The 19,135-nt window shown below is 40.2% G+C and overlaps 1 protein-coding gene across 6 annotated transcripts in view; it reads left to right on the top strand.

Moving 5' to 3' along the window:
* NBEA (neurobeachin) overlaps window positions 1-19,135 on the top strand; it is an 881,324-nt gene that overhangs the window by 753,426 nt on the left and 108,763 nt on the right. For all 6 annotated transcript variants that reach the window (XM_089690860.1, XM_089690861.1, XM_089690859.1 and 3 more), the window contains 2 exons: window positions 7,927-8,039; window positions 15,097-15,237. In XM_089690860.1, the coding sequence (XP_089546986.1) occupies window positions 7,927-8,039; window positions 15,097-15,237 (254 nt within the window). The remainder of the gene's footprint in view (window positions 1-7,926; window positions 8,040-15,096; window positions 15,238-19,135) is intronic.

The following is a 19,135-nucleotide window of genomic DNA, read 5'->3' as shown; positions in this document are numbered from 1 at the left end:
ATCTGGTGTTTGATGCACGGTGCTTTAGCAAACAAACTATCATTCAGTTTAGGTTTACTTTGACTTAAAAAAGAATTCCAGGTATGGATATTTTATACATAGATACATTGGTTCGACTTGGACCAATGTAACTATGCTGATACCATACCTGGTTGGTGCCTCTGTAAACTGGAAATCACTGAAGTACACACCACTACTCTAATGATCTCCTCTAGCTTCTGGTCCCATGTTGAGTGGCTAGTCTGCTGCATTCTGAACACAATAGATCATCTGCTTAGCAGAGGCACCTTCAGAGAATGCTTTGCAAAGCGCTCTCTGATTGGACAAGGTGGAGAGGCAGGGCAGTGATGTCGTGCTGTCCACCTCATCCAGTAAGAGAATGCTTTGCATTTAGCAAGGGGAAAACACTGTAGTAGCAGTGTGTATTACAGTGATTTCAACTTTCCAGGAGCATCAGCCAGGTATGGCATATACATGCTGGATCAATGTAACTACTGTATGTAAAAAAAACCATTTCATTCAAGGCATACCTTGATGAATGATAACTGTCACAGTTGCTTTTGCTCTCACGTGAACTGTCAAGCCATCAAATGGCTGTGGTCTTAACTGATCACATGTGCAGCACTATGTAAAGCATAGGAGGGTTTAGTTCCACTTTAACATTCAAGTTACACTTAGATGAACCATTTCAAGTCGAGGAGAGGCTATCTCTTGTGCTTTCATTAGGACAACAGATCAGATATCACCAAGGCCCTCCAAGTAACTAACCCTCTATATCTCTTTATGTATTCTACACCATCTTCAGTTTATTTTAGATTTTTTAAACAAACTGATTATTAGTAAAAGTCAGAGTAAAGGACAGTGGAGAGCTTTCCTGTAACTGCTTACTAGACTGCAGTCTTAATGTTCTAGCTGTAATGCTACTTGAGAGCCGCTGGTTTTGGGTACCCCTATTTCCTGCACGGCCCAGCAACACACATTTTCCAACTTCCATTCAGAGTCAGTGACCAGTCCATGGGCATGTTTTTTTTTTTTTAATTTGGGGTAAACAACTTGGATAGGGTCTAGGGGTATATGGGATGCCCGACTTGATTTGAAACAAACTTCCTAAATTCCGTACAAAAATGATGGATCCTGGACTTTCTACTTCCTCTGGAGTGGCATCAGTCTCTTGATGAATCAGTAAAACAGTCTCTGTAAGGACCACTTTGTCCCCTCTCTATTCGAACCTCTTCAGACCCTAGCTAGAATCTGCCCATCCACCTAGCTGTCTTTGAAGAGAATCACAAAGCAAGAGATTCTAGAACAGACTTGTAGCACTGTCCCAGGGAGAACTGGTTGGGTATGGCACCTAGCAGCCATCTCTCTTGTAGGTCCCAGGGTGTAGAGGTTCTCACAGTGTCCTTGCTTCCTGTAGCTTTGGGTAAACTGCTTTCAGGCGTCTCGCTGGATAGTTTCCTTCCAGGCTAACAGGCTGTCCTTTCTCAGTGGACTGTTGAGCAGAGGAGCTCCTGCTGTCAACTTCCTTCTCTCATTCTTCCAACTTCCAGAATGGGGGCAGAACCCCCCTTTTCCGAGGTCCCTTCCAAGGCTACACAGCAGCACACCTAAGCACTCCATCTTTCATCCGAATAACCTGCTGGCCAGGTTCTCTAATATTTATGGGCTGGTTAGGCCACCTTGCCAGGTCTCCTGCCTGGGGATTGGCCAGATTCCCATGAATATGCAGATCAGCACCTTCTGGCCTCCATCCACTAGCTTCTAGAAAGTTCTCCAACCGTCTAGAACCAGGGGGAGGTACCAGAGGGCTGACCTATAGAGCCCTCCAGCTTGTACTAAAGTAAACTCACTCACACCCAGGCTTCTAAGAACCCTCTAACTTCACTATAAACTATGTACACCAGAGGGCACTACATAGCCTGTATTTTAAAAAATCAGCTGGAACCTAATTTAATGCTATGGGGAGCACAGATACATTTCTTTCCCTAATACAGGACTGCAGTCTAAAGCTTTTCTCTAGAATGGAGAAGGATTATAGGCTCTTTCAGGTTATTACTGCTATGTCCCTGTTGGGTGATCCATTGGTACTCTTTATCATAATGACCATTGGCACCAGTGCACAAGGTAAGGAGAAATTTAACATTTTCAATTGTAACTGGGGCTGGAGTAGCAGATTAACTTCCAATGAGTACACTTCTTCATCTGACAGCTGTTAAAAGTGGGGTGGATTTTTCCTCATTTCCTGTAAAGCATTTGGGACAGGAAGGAAAGCTTCATGGTAGGGATGCTGAGTAAAAACCTGAATCCTACAGGAATCTTAAATCTTTCAAGTTAACTAAGTTTTAAGGGTGTTTTGATTCATCTGCTAATAAAATATAAACCTCTTTAACTTGCAGTCATAGGTATCAGGTCTGCATATGGCTTTCACCTTGTATGAATATCATACTCAATGCTTTATGTTCTGGCAGCTGATACCCCTTTTGTAAAATCTGCATAGAACAAGGAAAGCTCTGTTCACCACCCCAGTACTGGTAAACCAACAATCATTAAAATGTAGAAGGAAACAGTCTCATGACAGCATAGTAAATCTCTTCCCAGCCTGGGAATTGATAACCTAGGTTAGTTCTGTCACTTTCTGCAGGGATACATTTTTATTTAGTTAGCAGACAGGGGAACACCAAAAGCAGATCATTAATGGTTGGTGTTATGTGACTCACTGAAAGGAATAGCACTTTTCTTGGGATAGTGTGAGGGCTATTCATTGCACTTGTTGTTGCACACCATCCAACACTCTACACTTTGGGTTCTTTGAGGGAAAAAAATAACCTCTGTTTGGAAAAGGGAGTTTTTTCAGCTTGGTAAACATATAAAGGACCTATCAGAGTTAAACTGTTTAACAATACATTCTGAAAAATTCAATTGAAAACAAACATCTGGCTTTAATGTTAAAGAGGAATTACACTGTATCTAAGCACCATAAACTGAAAATGCTGTTTAATTATTTTTAGTATTCAAAGCAAGCTAACCCATCTATCTATGTCTCCATGCTTTATTTTGTTGAGAAATTACTTTTAAATCCCCCCTAGCATTTCTTGCCACAGGCATCTTGAGTAAGGGCAGATGATTCATGTAAAGGTAGCATTTCCTTCCTGGAATCCATCTGCATCTGAAGAAATGTAAAAAAAAAAAAGAAAGTTACATTCCTATCTATTTACTGATAATAGCAGCATAAAGATTACAAATAGCTAACATTGATTTAAAGCGTTTTAGTTCCTCTTTAATATTTAAGAAAAGAGTAAGCAAACTATACCACCAAAGTTAAGATAACTAGGAGTATATAGCAAGTAACTTAAAATAAATCCCACTCTTCCCATGTGGACTTTGGCTCAAAATACACAAATGGCCTTGACTATTCCTCGACTTTTGTCCAAGTCAACACAAACTCAGCCTCCTCCAACCATGCAACAATTTAGCACCGGAAAGTCAGTATCCAGTAGAGGATCTAGCACTAGTCTACTGAATAGCAGTTGTACAGTGCCTTGAAAAAGTATTGATACCCCTTGAGATTTTCTACATTTTGTTACAACCAAAAACGTAAATGTATTTTATTGGGATTTTATGTGATAGACCAACACACAGTGGCACATAATTGTGAAGTGGAAGGAAAATGAGAAATGGTTTTAAAAATGTTTTACAAATAAATATGTGAAAATTGTGGCATGAATTTGCATTTAGCCCCCTTTACAATGATAACCCTAACTAAAATCTAGTGGAACCAATTGCCTTCAGAAGTCGCATAATTAGTAAATAGTAAATCCCAATAAAATACATTTATGTTTTTGGTTGTAACATGGCAAAATGTGGAAACTTTTAAATGGTATGAATACTTTTTCAAGGTACTGTACGGCTTATACTTACCTGAGGCCCATCACAATCCTGAGATGTGCACAAGAGCCTTGGCTCTCTGGGGACTCTCGCTCTTCACTGGCTGAGACAGCAGTAGGAGCCATTGGCCAGTGATACAATGAGGAGGGGGGGGGCAACCCGCGGCTATGTGTGTTAATGGACTTGCAGAGCAGTAGCTCATGAACGAGCCTGCTAGGGTGCCCCCATAGTAAGCTGCTCTGGGGGGCACTAGGCTGGAGGGAGAGGCCAGGAGCACCAGCGGGGGACCCGAGAAGAGGAGGATCGGGTCTACTCTGTGCAAAACCACTGCACAGATTGGATAAGTATAACATATTTATTATTATTTTTTTTTCTTGCCTTTAATACAACTTACGCATGATCACAGGTATTTGCAAGCACCATAATTTGCCTGTATTTCACCAATATGTTGGCTTTGCCAGTTTTTAGGACCTGACAGGTTCACTCTAATAAAGCAACCTACAGTTTATACTGCCAGGCCTATCCAATTGCAGAAAAGGCAGTGATGAACTACAAACCTATATTTACCAATCAGATTTTAACATACTGCAGTCACATACATTGAAGGGCTGTTTATTTAGCTGGTTGTAAGTTAGTGCACATTGGAAATAAAGGTATTGAATTGCTTTGCTAAATAAAAATTTTAAGAATGATATGATTAGGCTTTTAGAAGATATTTCTTCCAGCACTCTGACCAGGACTGGATCGGCGTTTTCTAGAAAGAAAAACTGGTATATCAATGCATATCTGTAGGTTGCTTCATGTGAGTTTTATGAATGCTGCAGCAAGGAGCCAGGAGAAACCAGTCAAGGTTTTATTCTGCAGACAAAACAAAAGAGGTGTGAAAGAGTCTGAAGATCATGGAATTCCAAGATCCATACCTGGTACAGCACTGCTCAATACATTCCAGTGCATATGACAAGGAAATGCGCACATATAAAAATGGGACAAAACACCAAGGTACTGTGTTCATAAATTACTTAAACTTAATATGTAGTGTCCATATAAGAACGTGTAGAGACATATTCTATTTCAAATCCAAAATGTCCACCTAGTGTGCTAATGAACCAGTGAAACATATAGTGCTCAATGCTTCCTTTTCCACACTCTTGGAGTTGTACTCGTTGAGTGCAACATCACGTTATAATAAAGGGTGCATAGAGGACAATATGTTTTGTGTGCATTTCAATGTCATATATGAACTGGAAATTATTGCTCAGTGTGGTACTAGGTGGGGGTCTTGGGATTCCAAAATCTTCAGGCTGTTTCACAATTTTTAGGGCTATTTTAAGCAAGGTAGTTATTCTTATGGGCTATACATTCATTTATTTATTATTTTTGTGTTAGTATTAAGTCACCATTCTAAATCACAGAAGGGGTTGAGTATTGAAAACAAAGCAAGGGCTTCTATTTTGCTTTACTCTTCTTACTCTACTTGTCATAGTCCATTCCCTCATTTAGCTCAGTTTATTAAAATAATTACATTCACTGTAATGTTTGAATTTATCCCTCCCCCCCACCACAATTGTTACATCTTTCACCCTTTGCAAAAAATGTAAAGAAAGAATATCATATGGACTGATATATTTCATTTAGAGAAGTGCTGCACTTTCAGTACATCTTATCCTTCTATTATTGTAAATTTATATGCTTATGTATTTCATGTATGACGACTTAAAGGATATAAAAATATAATAATAATAAATGCACATCTTTTTGGCAGTAAAAAAATGCATTTATTATTTTTTTTTTTTTTACTAGGAGCCTGCAAAGCATTGCACCCACGTTCAGCAGATCGCGGGTGCAATGCATGGCTCCTGCAAACTGTCAGTGTAAGCGGTTTGCTCATACCTTGTATGGGAAACCAGTTTCTCAATGACAGGAAACATCAGTGAAATACCTAGAATGCTCATCAGCACCCTGGTAGCTCATTGAAAACTACAAGCTGGCAGCCGCAAAGGCTGTGTTGGTACTTGTAGTTCTCCCATTCACAGAAATCTGTGAATAAATAACAAGGTCGGGTGGGCAGAGCCCTGCACTTCCGCGTTATTTTAAAACTGTAAATGTTGGTGCGGGGGGAGGATCCTTGGCTCGCTGTGTTACAAAAAGGCGAACATATGCTTTAACTACTTGGCAACCGTGCTATAGCGAATGGCTATGGCATCATATGACGTCCTCCCAGAAAGCACCCTCCTGCACGCCCCCAGCATCGCGCACCTGGTGATCTCCATGATAGCTGTGTCCTTTGGACACAGCTGATTGTGTGATGAGGTAGAAGGCCAATCACAGCGGCCTTTTTCCAGCAGATCACGGAGTAAATACAGTTGCCAGTTATCAGCAGCACTTTCCTCGCACTGTCACAGCGTGAGGAAAAGTACTGCCGATAACCGGCTGTTGTCACAGAGCAGATCGGCACCGATGATCAGTGCCTAGCAGTGCCGCCAGTCAGTGTCGCCCATCAGTGCTGCCTATTAGTGACCATTATTGCTGTATATCAGTGCAGCCTATCAGTGCAGCCTCATAAACGCACATCAGTGAAGGAGAAATATTACCGGTTTGCAAACTTTTATAATAGAAACAAAGAAAAAACTTTTTTTATCATATTTTTTGCTGTTTTTTTGTTTATAGTGCAAAAAATTATAAAACCCAGTGGCAATTACATACCACCAAAAGAAAGCTCTATGTGTGTGAAAAAATGATAAAAATGTCATATGGGTACAATTTTGCATCACCGCGCAATTGTCACTCAAAGTGCGACAGTGGTGAAAGCTGAAAATTGGCCTGGGCATGAAGGGAGTATAAGTGTCTGGTACGCAAGTGGTTAAATTAGAAGTTTACCCAAAGCTATTTTGGCTATACTTCTCCAGTAGGACACAGGACTGCAGTTTGTTCTGCACTCCTGTGACCCATTTTCAGCTGACAGCGGGCTGAAGTCCGTTGTTGGCTGACGTCACTCAGTTGGTTCAGGCTCTGAAAAGATCCCTACCATATGGTTGGGATCACCCCAGAAGCCTGGACCGGCACCTGGCTCAGCAATCCGCTAAGACCCTGAGCCAGCCTCCCTCCCCCTCCACAGTTCAGCACTTCAGTGAGTATTAGAGAGGTAGAAAAGAGAGCCGGAAACTGACAGCCACTGCTCTCTGCTCAGAGCAGAGGTGAGAACTGAATGATCAGCGGTGTTTGATCGCTCAGTTCTCAGTGCAGAGATGGCGGGGGACAGATTTCAAGCATCAGAGTGATACTGCATCCACCTGCTAAATGTATTTTTTTTTTTTTATTTAAATTTTTTTTTAGGGGATGCTGTTCTGTAGTTCAGGTTTGATTATACTGTTTGAAATAATAGTACTGCACAGGACAGCACTGGATCTCTGGCAGGATCACCATGTATTTTTTGCATTTATTGTACAGATATAACAAAACCCTTTCAATGGTATGTTAAATATATGAAAAGGGGGACATTAACATAAATTGAGTGTTAGGGTTTGCATAAAGTTTAAGAATTATGAAGTGGGGAATGAGATTTAACTGAGAAATCTGAGACTGTACCACAGTTATTTGACATTGATAGATGATGTACAGGTGAATATGAGTTTTAGTATAACTAATTACACACACAGTGATGAGCAAGCATATTTTGTGGCAGGGGTGTCACTGATTTCCAGTCTATCCTTACTGTGAGCATCAATTTATCTCAGTACTCACAACAGAGGACAATGTCTTTAGACTAACATATCTGACTGCATGACTTGAAATTCATTTTCTGTAGGAGCTCAAAGGTCATCTGTTTTATCTGTTGAGCCCTACGGTTGAGCACAATATGCCATGGGCACATTAGGATGGCTTGTGTTTTTCTCAATGACAGGCTTCAATAGAAACTTTATACTTTACAAGTGAAATACACATTTGCTGGTATTCATGGTTTTGTTGTTTACAAGAAATATAATGAATCATTACTAAACTAGTGTGTGATTTTTATTATTACCATGTGTCTTATTTCCTTAGGGCGAACATACAATGACTTGAATCAGTATCCGGTATTCCCATGGGTGTTAACAAACTATGAATCCGAAGAGCTGGATTTAACTTTACCAGGAAACTTCAGGGATCTTTCAAAGGTATTGGCTACCAGTTTATCTAAACAATTGTAGTAAATACTACATTTCGAAAGAGCTTCAGGTGGCACTCCAAAAATCATGAAAAGATATACAACTTTACATATTATAAAAAATTAAAAAAAATAAAAACATTCTTTACAAAAATATTTTGCTGATTACCCAAGGCAGGTGCTTAAGTGCTTGGGTCACCAGCCACATAAAGTAGATTTTTGTCTTGATTTTTTCTAACTATTGGCGCTATATAAATCCTGTATAATAATAATAGTATCAGAATTTTAGGAAAAGCACCCGAAGCTATTTTGATATGTAGTATTTACTAGTCTTGGGTTTGGAGACCAGGTACATTTCTTCTATCTAAACAATGTCATGGATATATATATATATATATATATATATATATATATATATATAAAAATAATGATTGTTGTGTCCTTGCCCAAACTCAAAGAAGCCTATGAAAAAGGTACCAGGGGCATCTCATGGACCCCCCTACTGACCCCGGGCCCTCCAAGTTTCTAAATGGTCAGTCCGCCCCTGGTTTTGTCTATGTTTTATCTTATTCTATTCAGAAGAGTGTTGTTTCATATACAATAGGTAAAAACATTGTATAGCTTGTTTTAGGGCCTTTAAGGTGACACTTTTTCCAAAGTGGGAGTAGTTTATGGAAGGGAATGCTTAGGCCTGGTTCACACCAATGCATTTTCAGATTTACAGAAACACACTACAGACCATTTAACATGGTTACCTATGGGTCACCTTCACGTGTTTTCCACCGGTGTGTTTTTGGAAGGGGTCAGGGACTTTTTTTTCCCACATCTGGTTGCATTTTTGGTTCCACAGACTTCAATGGAAATGCAGCAGGAACACATTAACATTGCATCAAAAAAACAGTGCTTGTGGTATTGATGCATTTCTGCTGGTTTCGCTCACAAGACAACAGGCACCTCCCTAAAACACAAAACACATAAAAAATGCAGACCTTGCTGTTTTTGTTGCCCTTCTTTATGTACTCCCACTCACTCACATTAAAAAAGTTAACAGACTATCACCTTTTTGATTTGCTTAAAGCGGTATTAAACCCTAAAACAAAAATGTATTAAATTGCAGCTCACTAATTCTTAGATGTAGTAGCTGCATTAATTTCTTTTTTTAGGCTTTTTTGTTTATTTTCACTGGTGATCCTGCCAGTAAGTGGTATTTTTCAACCATTTAACACTGACAGGGGTGCTTACAATGGTCAGCTTTTATTCATTTACAGTTGTGCTCAAAAGTTTGCATACCCTGGCAGAAATTGTGAAATTTTGGCATTGATATTGAAAATATGACTGATCATGCCAAAAAATGCTCTTTTTATTGAAGGATGATGATCATATGCAGCCATTTATCAAATAGTTGTTTGGCTCCTTTTTAAATCCATCTTTATAAAGCTCCATTACCTTGTTACGCAGGACTTTTGACAGTTCTTTTCTAATCACCATGGCTCAGTATCTAGCATAGTCAGTGCTTCCACGTAAGAGATAACAAACTCATTGACTATTTATACAATGACACTAATTGCAATTTAAAAAGCCACAGATGTGGGACATTAACCTCCAATTGGCATTTTAACCCGTGTGTGTCACCTTGTGTGTCTGTACCAAGGCCAAACATTCCAGGGTATGTAAACTTTTGATCATGGCCATTTGGGTGATTTATGTTATCATTATGATTTAAAAAGGAGCCAAACAACTATTTGATAATAAATGGCTTCATATGATCATCATCCTTCCATAAAAGAGCATTTTTCGGCATGATCAGTCATATTTTCAATTTCAAGCCATAATTTCACTATTTTTGCCAGGGTATGCAAACTTTTGAGCACAACTGTATGTAAAACCTTTATCTCAAAAAGAATAACAACTGTTTGCTGTAACTGCTTATAATGTGTTAGCTGGAGTGTAGCTTTAATTTGTTAGTCAGGATCACTTACATCTGCTAGTCTAACACTACCTTCCCCCCAGACTGGCAATGCTGCTGTCCAGAGGTGTCTGCATTACTACTTCATCCAGAATTCAGACACCCTAAGCCAGGAAGTGTGTAATGGCAGGAATACACGGTAAGAAAATCGACCAATCGGTCATCCGACGACCGATCGGCGTTCATTCGTTGGTCGAAATTGTGGCCCACATTAACTAATAAAAAAAAATTATTCGTCGAGCAATACATAGTGTTGCCGTTTTCCGTACAAGTGGAAGTGTTGCAATGTGCGTATGACCTTGTAGCCACGCCCTTCCACTCAGAACAAGCGTTCAACGCCCTGCCTCCCAGAACGAGCGATTGGACATAAATCCTTGGAATTAATTGGATTAAATTGGATTTATGGATCCTTGGACATAATTGGAATAAATTGGATTTATGTATCGTTGGACATAAACATCCGGGTAATCTTCTGTTTCCGCTTTTGCGTGATAGCGCTTGATAGATTTTTTTTTTTGGATGACCATCAAACCAGCGCATAGAAAATCGGTCATTCGCATGCGAAACGAGAAAATTTTTCTCTGTTGTTCAACCGGATTTTTTCGTTCACAATATTGTTATCGGTTATAACATCCTGCTCATCAACCAAATCAAAATCAGTCGATCATTTGATTGACAAAATTTTTCCTACGATTTTCTTACCATGTATTCCTGGCTTTACTGGCTGGATCACCAGGTGAAATAAAGGAAAAAAGCTTAAAAAAAGAGAACTAATGCAGCCACCACATCTAAGGATTGGGGAGCTGCAATATATTACGTTTATGTTTTTGAGTTTAACACCACATTAATTTGCCATCCCATATCAGCGCCTCATCCAGTGCTGCAGCCTGTGCCAGTTGCCAATTGGTCCTCTCATGGTGGCGTTATCCTGCCATCTTTTGAAGCCTGAGAGTACCCTGCTGCTTGACAGCTAATGGACGTGTCCAGTCACCCAGGAAGTGATGTGGGCACTCTGTACAATAGTTTGGACCTGGTGTATTGCTGGGCCAGATTTAGTTAAGTAAAATGGGCTTTAAGGTAGAGTTGTTTTTTTTTTTTTTTTGCTTATCTATGATGATTGGCATCCTCACTAACCAATAGGAATGTGCTGAAGACAGGAGGGTGCTGGGGCTTTGGCATAACATATTGTCCATTGTCTTGGTTCAAACAGTAATGAATCCACTGGTGAGCAAATAGAAATTTTCCAACGCACAAAAAAGTGTATAATTTACTACTAAGGGTCCAAATAACTAATTTGATGTTAATCATCATCATGTTGGATAGTGTAGATTTTTTATTTATTCATATGCCAGGCATGCCCCAGTCTGACAACTTCGGTCTTATCAGTTTCCTGTCTGGCAATAAACAAAGAGCCTTTTCCTTGGGGAACATGTAAGATACATGTAACCTTCCTAAAAATCACAATTTTTAGACACTGTGGTACATGAGTTTCGCTTTCTTCTCGCTAGATTGAGTGGCGTTCTCTTTTGCACATGGGTTCATTAAAGTTCACTGTTACTTGCGGTGGCGGGAGTGTGAGGCATCACACCCACCCTCACACCAAGCACCAGAAATCATATTTGTTAATACATGGGCTGTATGAATGGCAGGAGATGATAAGCACAACAATTATGCTTCAAATTAGTGTGTTGCAGGAAGTGATAAAGCCTGCAGGCTTCTTACTGTAATAATGCAAATGAGCGCATTGATGTGTGAATTCTTTTGGCAAAACCAATGCAGCTCTATGAGATGCTCTTTCATTTCATCATTATGTACAGTAAGAACAACAGTAAGTCACTCAGCCATGAATTTCAGTTCTTAAGATTTTTTCCAAGTTTAATTTGGTAAAGAGAAACTAACAGCATTGGACTCTTTGCTTGTGCGCCAGTACCACAGCAAACCTAAAGTTTATATAGGCCATTGATGGTACAGTTTTACATGTTTTCTGTACTGTAATTTGGAGTACAGGACATATTTTTATCTAACATGAATGCATATTGTGGCAAATTATGAACTAATCCTGAATAGCAGGAATAATCAATGAACTATAAGAGTGCTCACCAGCATGCTCTCAGTCCATTGAGAAGTACAAGCCGTCAGTAGCAACTGTTGACGGTACTTGCAGATGTTCATTCACAGGAGAGGATCCCCTGTCCACTATCATGGGGGGGGGAGCTGCAGAAGTTGTTCCACCCTAAATACAACAAGAATATTTCCCAAAGTACCACCTTGTCTCCACCAGCTTGCCTTCTTCTCCTCATACTGCATCCTGATGCCATCTTTTCTTCAGGTAAGCGACACACCCGGCCATCCACAAAATAGAAAGAAAACGTGATTCATCAGACCAAGTCACCTTGTTCCATTTCTTGCTGGTCCAGTTCTGATGCTCACTTGCCTATTGTAGGCACTTTTGGATGTGGACACGGGTCAGCTTGGGCACCCTGACCAGTCTGCAGCTACACAGACCCATACACAACAAACTGCGATGACCATTTTTTCTGCTTTCAACACATCAACTTCATGGATAACATATTTACTTGCTGCATTATATATCTCACCAACTTTCAGGTGCCATTGTAACGAAATAATCAATTTTATTCACTTAAACTCTTAGTGGTCATAAAGGTATGGCTGATCGCTGTATGCTGATGGTATTACCGCTCTCTACAGGTGCCTTGTAGAGCTGGAGTGTTCTTCCTTTCATATTTCTACACTGTGTTGTCCCAGTGTGAGTTCACAAAATGTAGATTTCAAATTCACTGTTTAGTATTGCTGCTTAGTGTCACTGAACACATTAGCCATTCTGCATGAACTGTTTTCATCATTAAATGCGCTTTACAAACTATGCTGGGTGAGTCAAAGTCACTTTCCATTAGATGTGTTATTCTGCTGATAGACTTCAGCAGGCGTATTGATTTGGTTTGAAGGCATTCTTCACACAGGCTGTCCCAGGGCTGATGTGAGAATTTCAGGCCTGGGGCAACTAGCCCAGCTACAGATTCTTTTTCTCCTAATCCTCCCTAATCCAACTCTTTTACTCTTTGAGAAAAGGACATGATGAGAGCAAATTCAGGTGGCCTTTACTCACTGACCTTCAAACATTACTGTATCATCCAAAGAGTACTTTTTATAGTACTTCTATAAATTAAAAGTTATTCATGATAAACATTATCTACAACAAAATGGCATCTGCTTAGACACTTAAAGGACTTTAACTAGTATCGTATGACAGCAAGGGAGCTATGGGTATAAAGTGTGTTCAGTTAGAAGTTTGTAGTTTTATTCATTTTAATATACACCAAGGGTCTCCAATCTTTTTAGTACAAGGGCCACATTGTATATTATACAGGTATTCATGGGCTGAAAAAAAAAAGAGTTTTTATAAATTAATATATGATTACAATTTAAATACATAAACACGCTCCAAGAAGTAGTTTCACATCAGAAGTCTTTCCATCACATCAGTCTCTCTTTCAGCTTGGAAGCCTCCCCTCACTCACATTAGAATCCCTCCGTTCATACCAGAATGGCTCTCCATTAATGACAGCTTGCTTTCTGTTGACATGCTGTGATTGGCTACAGCTAATTACATGGTACAGGGTGTCAGGTACCATGTGATAGCTGTGGGCCAATCACCACTTCACAACAGAAAGCCTGGAGGCCATTCAAGACTGTTTTGTTTACATTGTAATCATGCGATTGCTATGACCAATCATAGCAATCACTTGATACCTAAGCCACTCACAGTGGCCGGGTACCGAGAGCCATGGTTCATTGTGTCCACCGGACAGCACTGCTGCGTGTCCCAGGGACGTGCTAGTGAGCATGTACTAGACGACGTACCAGTATGTCGCTGTGTCACCTGCTTGCAGTAAAAGTACTCTGACCAGGAGGCAAGTGATTAAAGAAAAATACTTACTGAACTGAAGCACCTGCAACAGAGCAACAGAGGAGAAGGGGAGAAACTACTGCACATAATTGTACTCACTGCTCCCATCGCACTATTGTACTGTGCTAACCATGCAGCTGTCATCATGGGTTGCATGGTTCAGACCATTGATGAACCTCCAGCTGCTGTCTACTGCCTGTGGCCAGGTTAAGAGATGAAACAACACCCAGTTTACTGGGAAATGGGCAATTTGACACATTCCCCTGCTGAATTAAACTAGTGAACTGGCTTATACAAAGAGAACAAAAAACGTAAGCCACAGAAGACCATATTTATTACAAAAGTGGCATATATTGCAGGTAGACCCTTTGTAAGTACCCCCTCTATTTGTTCAAAACATACTATGGGCTCTGTAAAGCTGCTTATGAAGCCGATCAGGGTGTCGCTTATCTTGCTGGAATGTGTCCTGTATGTCAGTGTTAACAGGTTTTGTTTTGATCTTGTCAGATTCTGTTGTTTGATTACGCACCACAGTATTGCCACATTTTTTGACACTCTTAGTTGATGTTTAATACAATTTCATTAGGATGTCAGGTGTCAACACTCCTTTGACAGCATCTGAAAAGTAATTGCTGTAATCAGATATCAAAGTTTTTTTCTTGCAATTTCCTCTTTGGATTACTGGTATGTTTCCTAAGAAGGCTACATGATTGTTAATGAGTCAGAGCTTGAGAGGTATTATTGCCATGCTTTTGTGAAGTAAGTGATTCCAGCGTGTCAGAATCATGTGCTTTGTAAAGATATACTCCATTCAAACATGGGAATTATGCATTTAAAGTGACCCATGGGACCCAGCCTGCCTGACAAATTGCTCCAGCTTTCAGCCTAACATTCACCCTATACAGCTTGCTGCGCTGTTAGGTTGATCCCTTTAGCAACATTTCAGGTTAATATATCCTTCAGTTGAAGCACAATTTTGGATGCATTAGAAGGAGGTACCAAAGCATGACTTTGGTAGATTTGGTAAAACTCAGTGGATTCCCTGACTTTGACATATTTGTTGTGTTTCCTGGGTGGCATTCATAGTTCATGTTGTTTTTGTCTGGAGTTGTTCATAAATTTTGTAAAAATATTATATAAAACTAAAATATCAATTGTTCTGTGTTTTCATAGCCTATTGGTGCTTTGAATCCAAAGAGAGCAGTGTTTTATGCAGAGCGCTATGAGACGTGGGAGGATGACCAGACTCCACCTTATCATTACAATACACATTACTCCACCTCCACCTTCACGCTATGTTGGCTTGTTCGAATCGTAAGTATATATTTTATCTTTTTTTCTCAGTGTTCAAATATGTGTTAATTTCTATAAATCTGAATGAATTATTTCTAGCTAACTTCACTGAGGAATTGAATGTAAACCTAATATCTGAACTTCCAGAAATGTAGTGTATGTACTATGTAATGTCACAATGTAATATCCGTTACATAAGTTTTTCCAATTATTCGGAAAATACTACATCGGCAAAAGTGGAAATGTTATTTGTCCTCTGAATGAAAGTTCTTCATCCATTGAGGAAGATAAACATACAAGATTATTATTACATTGCATAATATCTCCTCAATGTCAAATAGTGTAGTTTTGATGAGCGTATATTTTGGATTATTGCAATATTTAACTTAAACTAATTTTTTATATAACTTTCACATTTTTACAGTTCTCTGTGATATTTCTGTTATTTTATTATCCCTGAGTGCTGATTCACACATGTGCGGTGTAGATTGAAGATCAGGTTTCACAGCTAATTGATACAGTAATTGTTAAGCGGTTCAGGTCAGGTTTACATCAGGTTCATGTCAGGATTTTATCCTGTTCACAACTGATGACATGTGCGGTTCACCATCCGTTCACATCAAGCCCGACTTTGAAGTTTTGCGACTTGCAGTGAAGTCTTGATTTCAAAGCCGGGGGACCCGCCGATTTCAGGTGCGATTTGCAAGACATTTGATACACATGTACAACTTTTGAAATCGGTGCGGCTCCAACCAAGTTGGAACCGCACCGATATCACCACACCAATTGCGGACTTGGCATGCAAATCGCATGGTAAGTCACATCCAGTGTGAACCAGGGCTTAGAAACGGTTCCTATAGAAGTCAATAGCCCGTAATCCTCACCTGTACTGGACTGCACTGCTCAGAAATCAGACAGGACTCTTTTTCACTTCCGCACTGAGTCCGCACCGCCAAAGCACCAGACATATATGAACAGGCACCATAGGAAGCAATGTTAGTTCACATGTCATGCAGATTGGATACGGTTCAAATCGCATTCCAATCTGCATATATGTGAATTGGCACTTATCTACCAGAGGTCATTGCAACCCATGTCAAATTTAGCAGCATCAACTTTATTGTTATACATATTTTTAAGGACATATAAGTTTGATGTTTTAGAAACCATTTTAATTAAAAAAAAACTGCTTTGATTTTATTGCAGGCTGAAAAACACACAGATATCATGTAAAAAAATGTTTTAAGTTATTATTTGTTAAAATAATGCAGTAATTGTACAGTAAATGAAAGTTGAACTATAAAATTCCTGGAACTGCAGAGGAAACTGCAGCCCGAGGGTGGCAATGTTCATCCGCAGACTAAAGTCTTTCATTTTTGTCAAGGGAGCTTCCAGTCTGCACGGAAATGACATAGTGATCACATCACATGATGAACGGGAACCATTCAGATTGGTTCCCAAATTGTCAGTAAGGCCTAACTGTCACTGACAGCCAGGATTGAGACACAGCAGTTATTCCTAGTGTCAGCTGCTGGGTTTCAAAGAGGAGTTCATATACTTATGTACCCTTAGCACAGGGCTTTGTACAAGGGAACATTATTTATGCAGATTTCAGGTAGTGGGAACTGAATGAGAGGGATCTAAAAGTGTATGACTAGCTTTAGTGACAGCATTGATAAAATGTGCATGAGTGTCCCCAATGCTGCATCTGCAGCCTGCTGTTGCTAAAACACTGCTAAGGAAAAGATCAGAAGTACAGTGAATTTAGCGTATTTTAGAAGACCAAATGTGGTGTAAGAAAAGGGGAGCAAGGAATCTGATTAGGTTTCTGGACCACATCTTCATTGTTTACATGTATTTTTCTGTGCTGCAGTGTTAGTGGTTTTTAAATTTGACTAGCAGGCTTTTTCCTCAAGGAACAGAACTATGGGAATAAAAAGTGCAGTAACCTATAGAAACCTATAGCCATATCAGTCAAGAAATAACTTCTCATTGGTTGTGCTTTTTACAACCCCTGGTATACTGTATATGATACTATATATACACACACATACACTCACCGGCTACTTTATTAGGTACACTTGTTCAATCTCTTTGTAACACAAATTGCTAATCAGCCAATCTCATGGCAGCAACTCAATGCATTTAGGCATGTAGGCGTAGTGAAGACTACTTGCTGAATTTCAAATCAAACATCAGAATGGGGAAGAAAGGGGATTTAAAGTAGAGTTCCAGTCATACTGTAAAAAAAATAAGTCAACAGCTACAAAAACTGTAGCTGCTGACTTTTATAAAAACAGCCACTCACCTGTCCCTCGATCCTCCGTTGTCCTCCCCACAGCCCGTTTCACTGGCCATTTGGTGTTCTTGGCACCTTCATCTTCAGTGCTGTGCTTTCTGAAGTCTTTTGTGACCTGACCTGTCACGTATCTCAGAAGACTACAGGGAGAGAGGGAGGAGGACAACTGGCAACTTCTGCTTCTGACTGCTTAGCGATCGCAGAGGAAGTGGGAGCAGGTACCGGTCAATTTCGGGTACCCACTCACCCCCCCCCCCGCTCCCCAAAGGTGCCAATCCCTAATGGGGAGCAGGGGACTAGTGGAACTTCTCCTTTTGGGTGGAGCGCCACTTTAAGTGACTTTGAACATGGCATTGTTCTTGGTGCCAGACGGGCTGGTCTGAGCATTTCACAAACTGCTGATCTACTGGGATTTTCACGCACAACCATCTCTAGGGTTTACAGAGAACGGTCCGAAAAAAGAGAAACTATCCAGTGAGTGGAAGTTGTGTGGATGAAAATGCCTTGTTGATGTCAGAGGATAGAGGAGAATGGGCAGACTGGTTCGAGATGATAGAAAGGCAACAGTAACTCATGTCAATATGGACCAAAATCTCTGGAGAATATTTCCAACACCTTGTTGAATCTATGCCATGAAGTATTAAGGCAGTTCTGAAGGCAAAAGGGGGTTCAATCCGGTACTAGCAAGGTGTACCTAATAAAGTGTCCAGTGTGTGTGTGTATGTATATATACTGTATATACAGTGCATCCAGAAAGTATTCACAGCGCTTAACTTTTGCCACATTTTGTTATGTTACAGCCTTATTCCAAAATGGATTAAATTCATTTTTTTCCCTCAACATTCTACAAACAACACCCCATAATGACAACGTGAAAGAAGTTCATTTTGAAATCTTTGCAATTTATTAAAAATTAAAAAAAACAAAAAAACACGTACATAAGTATTCACAGCCTTTGCTCAATTACAGCCTCAAGTCGTTTTGAGTATGATGCTACAAGCTTGGCCTATTTTTGGGCAATTTCTCCCATTCTTCTTTGCAGTACCTCTCAAGCTCCATCAGGTTGGATGGGGAGCGTCGGTGTACAGCCATTTTCAGATCTCTGCAGAGATGTTCAATCGGGTTTAAGTCTGGACTCTGGCTGGGCCACTCCAGGACATTCACAGAGTTGGCCCATAGCCACTCCTTTGTTATATGGGCTGTGTGCTTAGGGTCGTTTTCTTGTTGAAAGATGAACCGTCACCCCAGTCTAAGGTCCAGAGCGCTCTTGAACAGGTTTTCTTCAAGGATGTCTCTGTACATTGCTACATTCATCTTTCCTTCGATCCTGTCTAGTCTCCCAGTTCCTGCCACTGAAAAACATCCCCACAGCATGATGCTGCCACCACCATGCTTCAGTCTAGAGATGGTATTGGCCAGGTGGTGAGCGGTTCCTGGTTTCCTCCAGACATGACTCCTGGCATTCAGGCTAAAGAGTTCAATCTTTGTTTCATCAGACCAGAGAGTTTTGTTTCTCATGGTCTGAGAGTCCCTCAGGTGCCTTTTGGCAAACTCCAGGTGGGCTGTCATTTGCCTTTTACTGAGGAGTGGCTTCCGTCTGGCCATTCTACCATACAGGCC

The sequence above is a fragment of the Staurois parvus genome, unplaced genomic scaffold (assembly GCF_062004578.1).
Source record: "Staurois parvus isolate SC_StPar_1 unplaced genomic scaffold, SC_StPar_1.0 ptg000544l, whole genome shotgun sequence".
Lineage (NCBI taxonomy): Eukaryota > Metazoa > Chordata > Amphibia > Anura > Ranidae > Staurois > Staurois parvus.
Note: the sequence above shows the minus strand (reverse complement) of the source record. Positions and strands in the feature narration are given on the sequence as shown.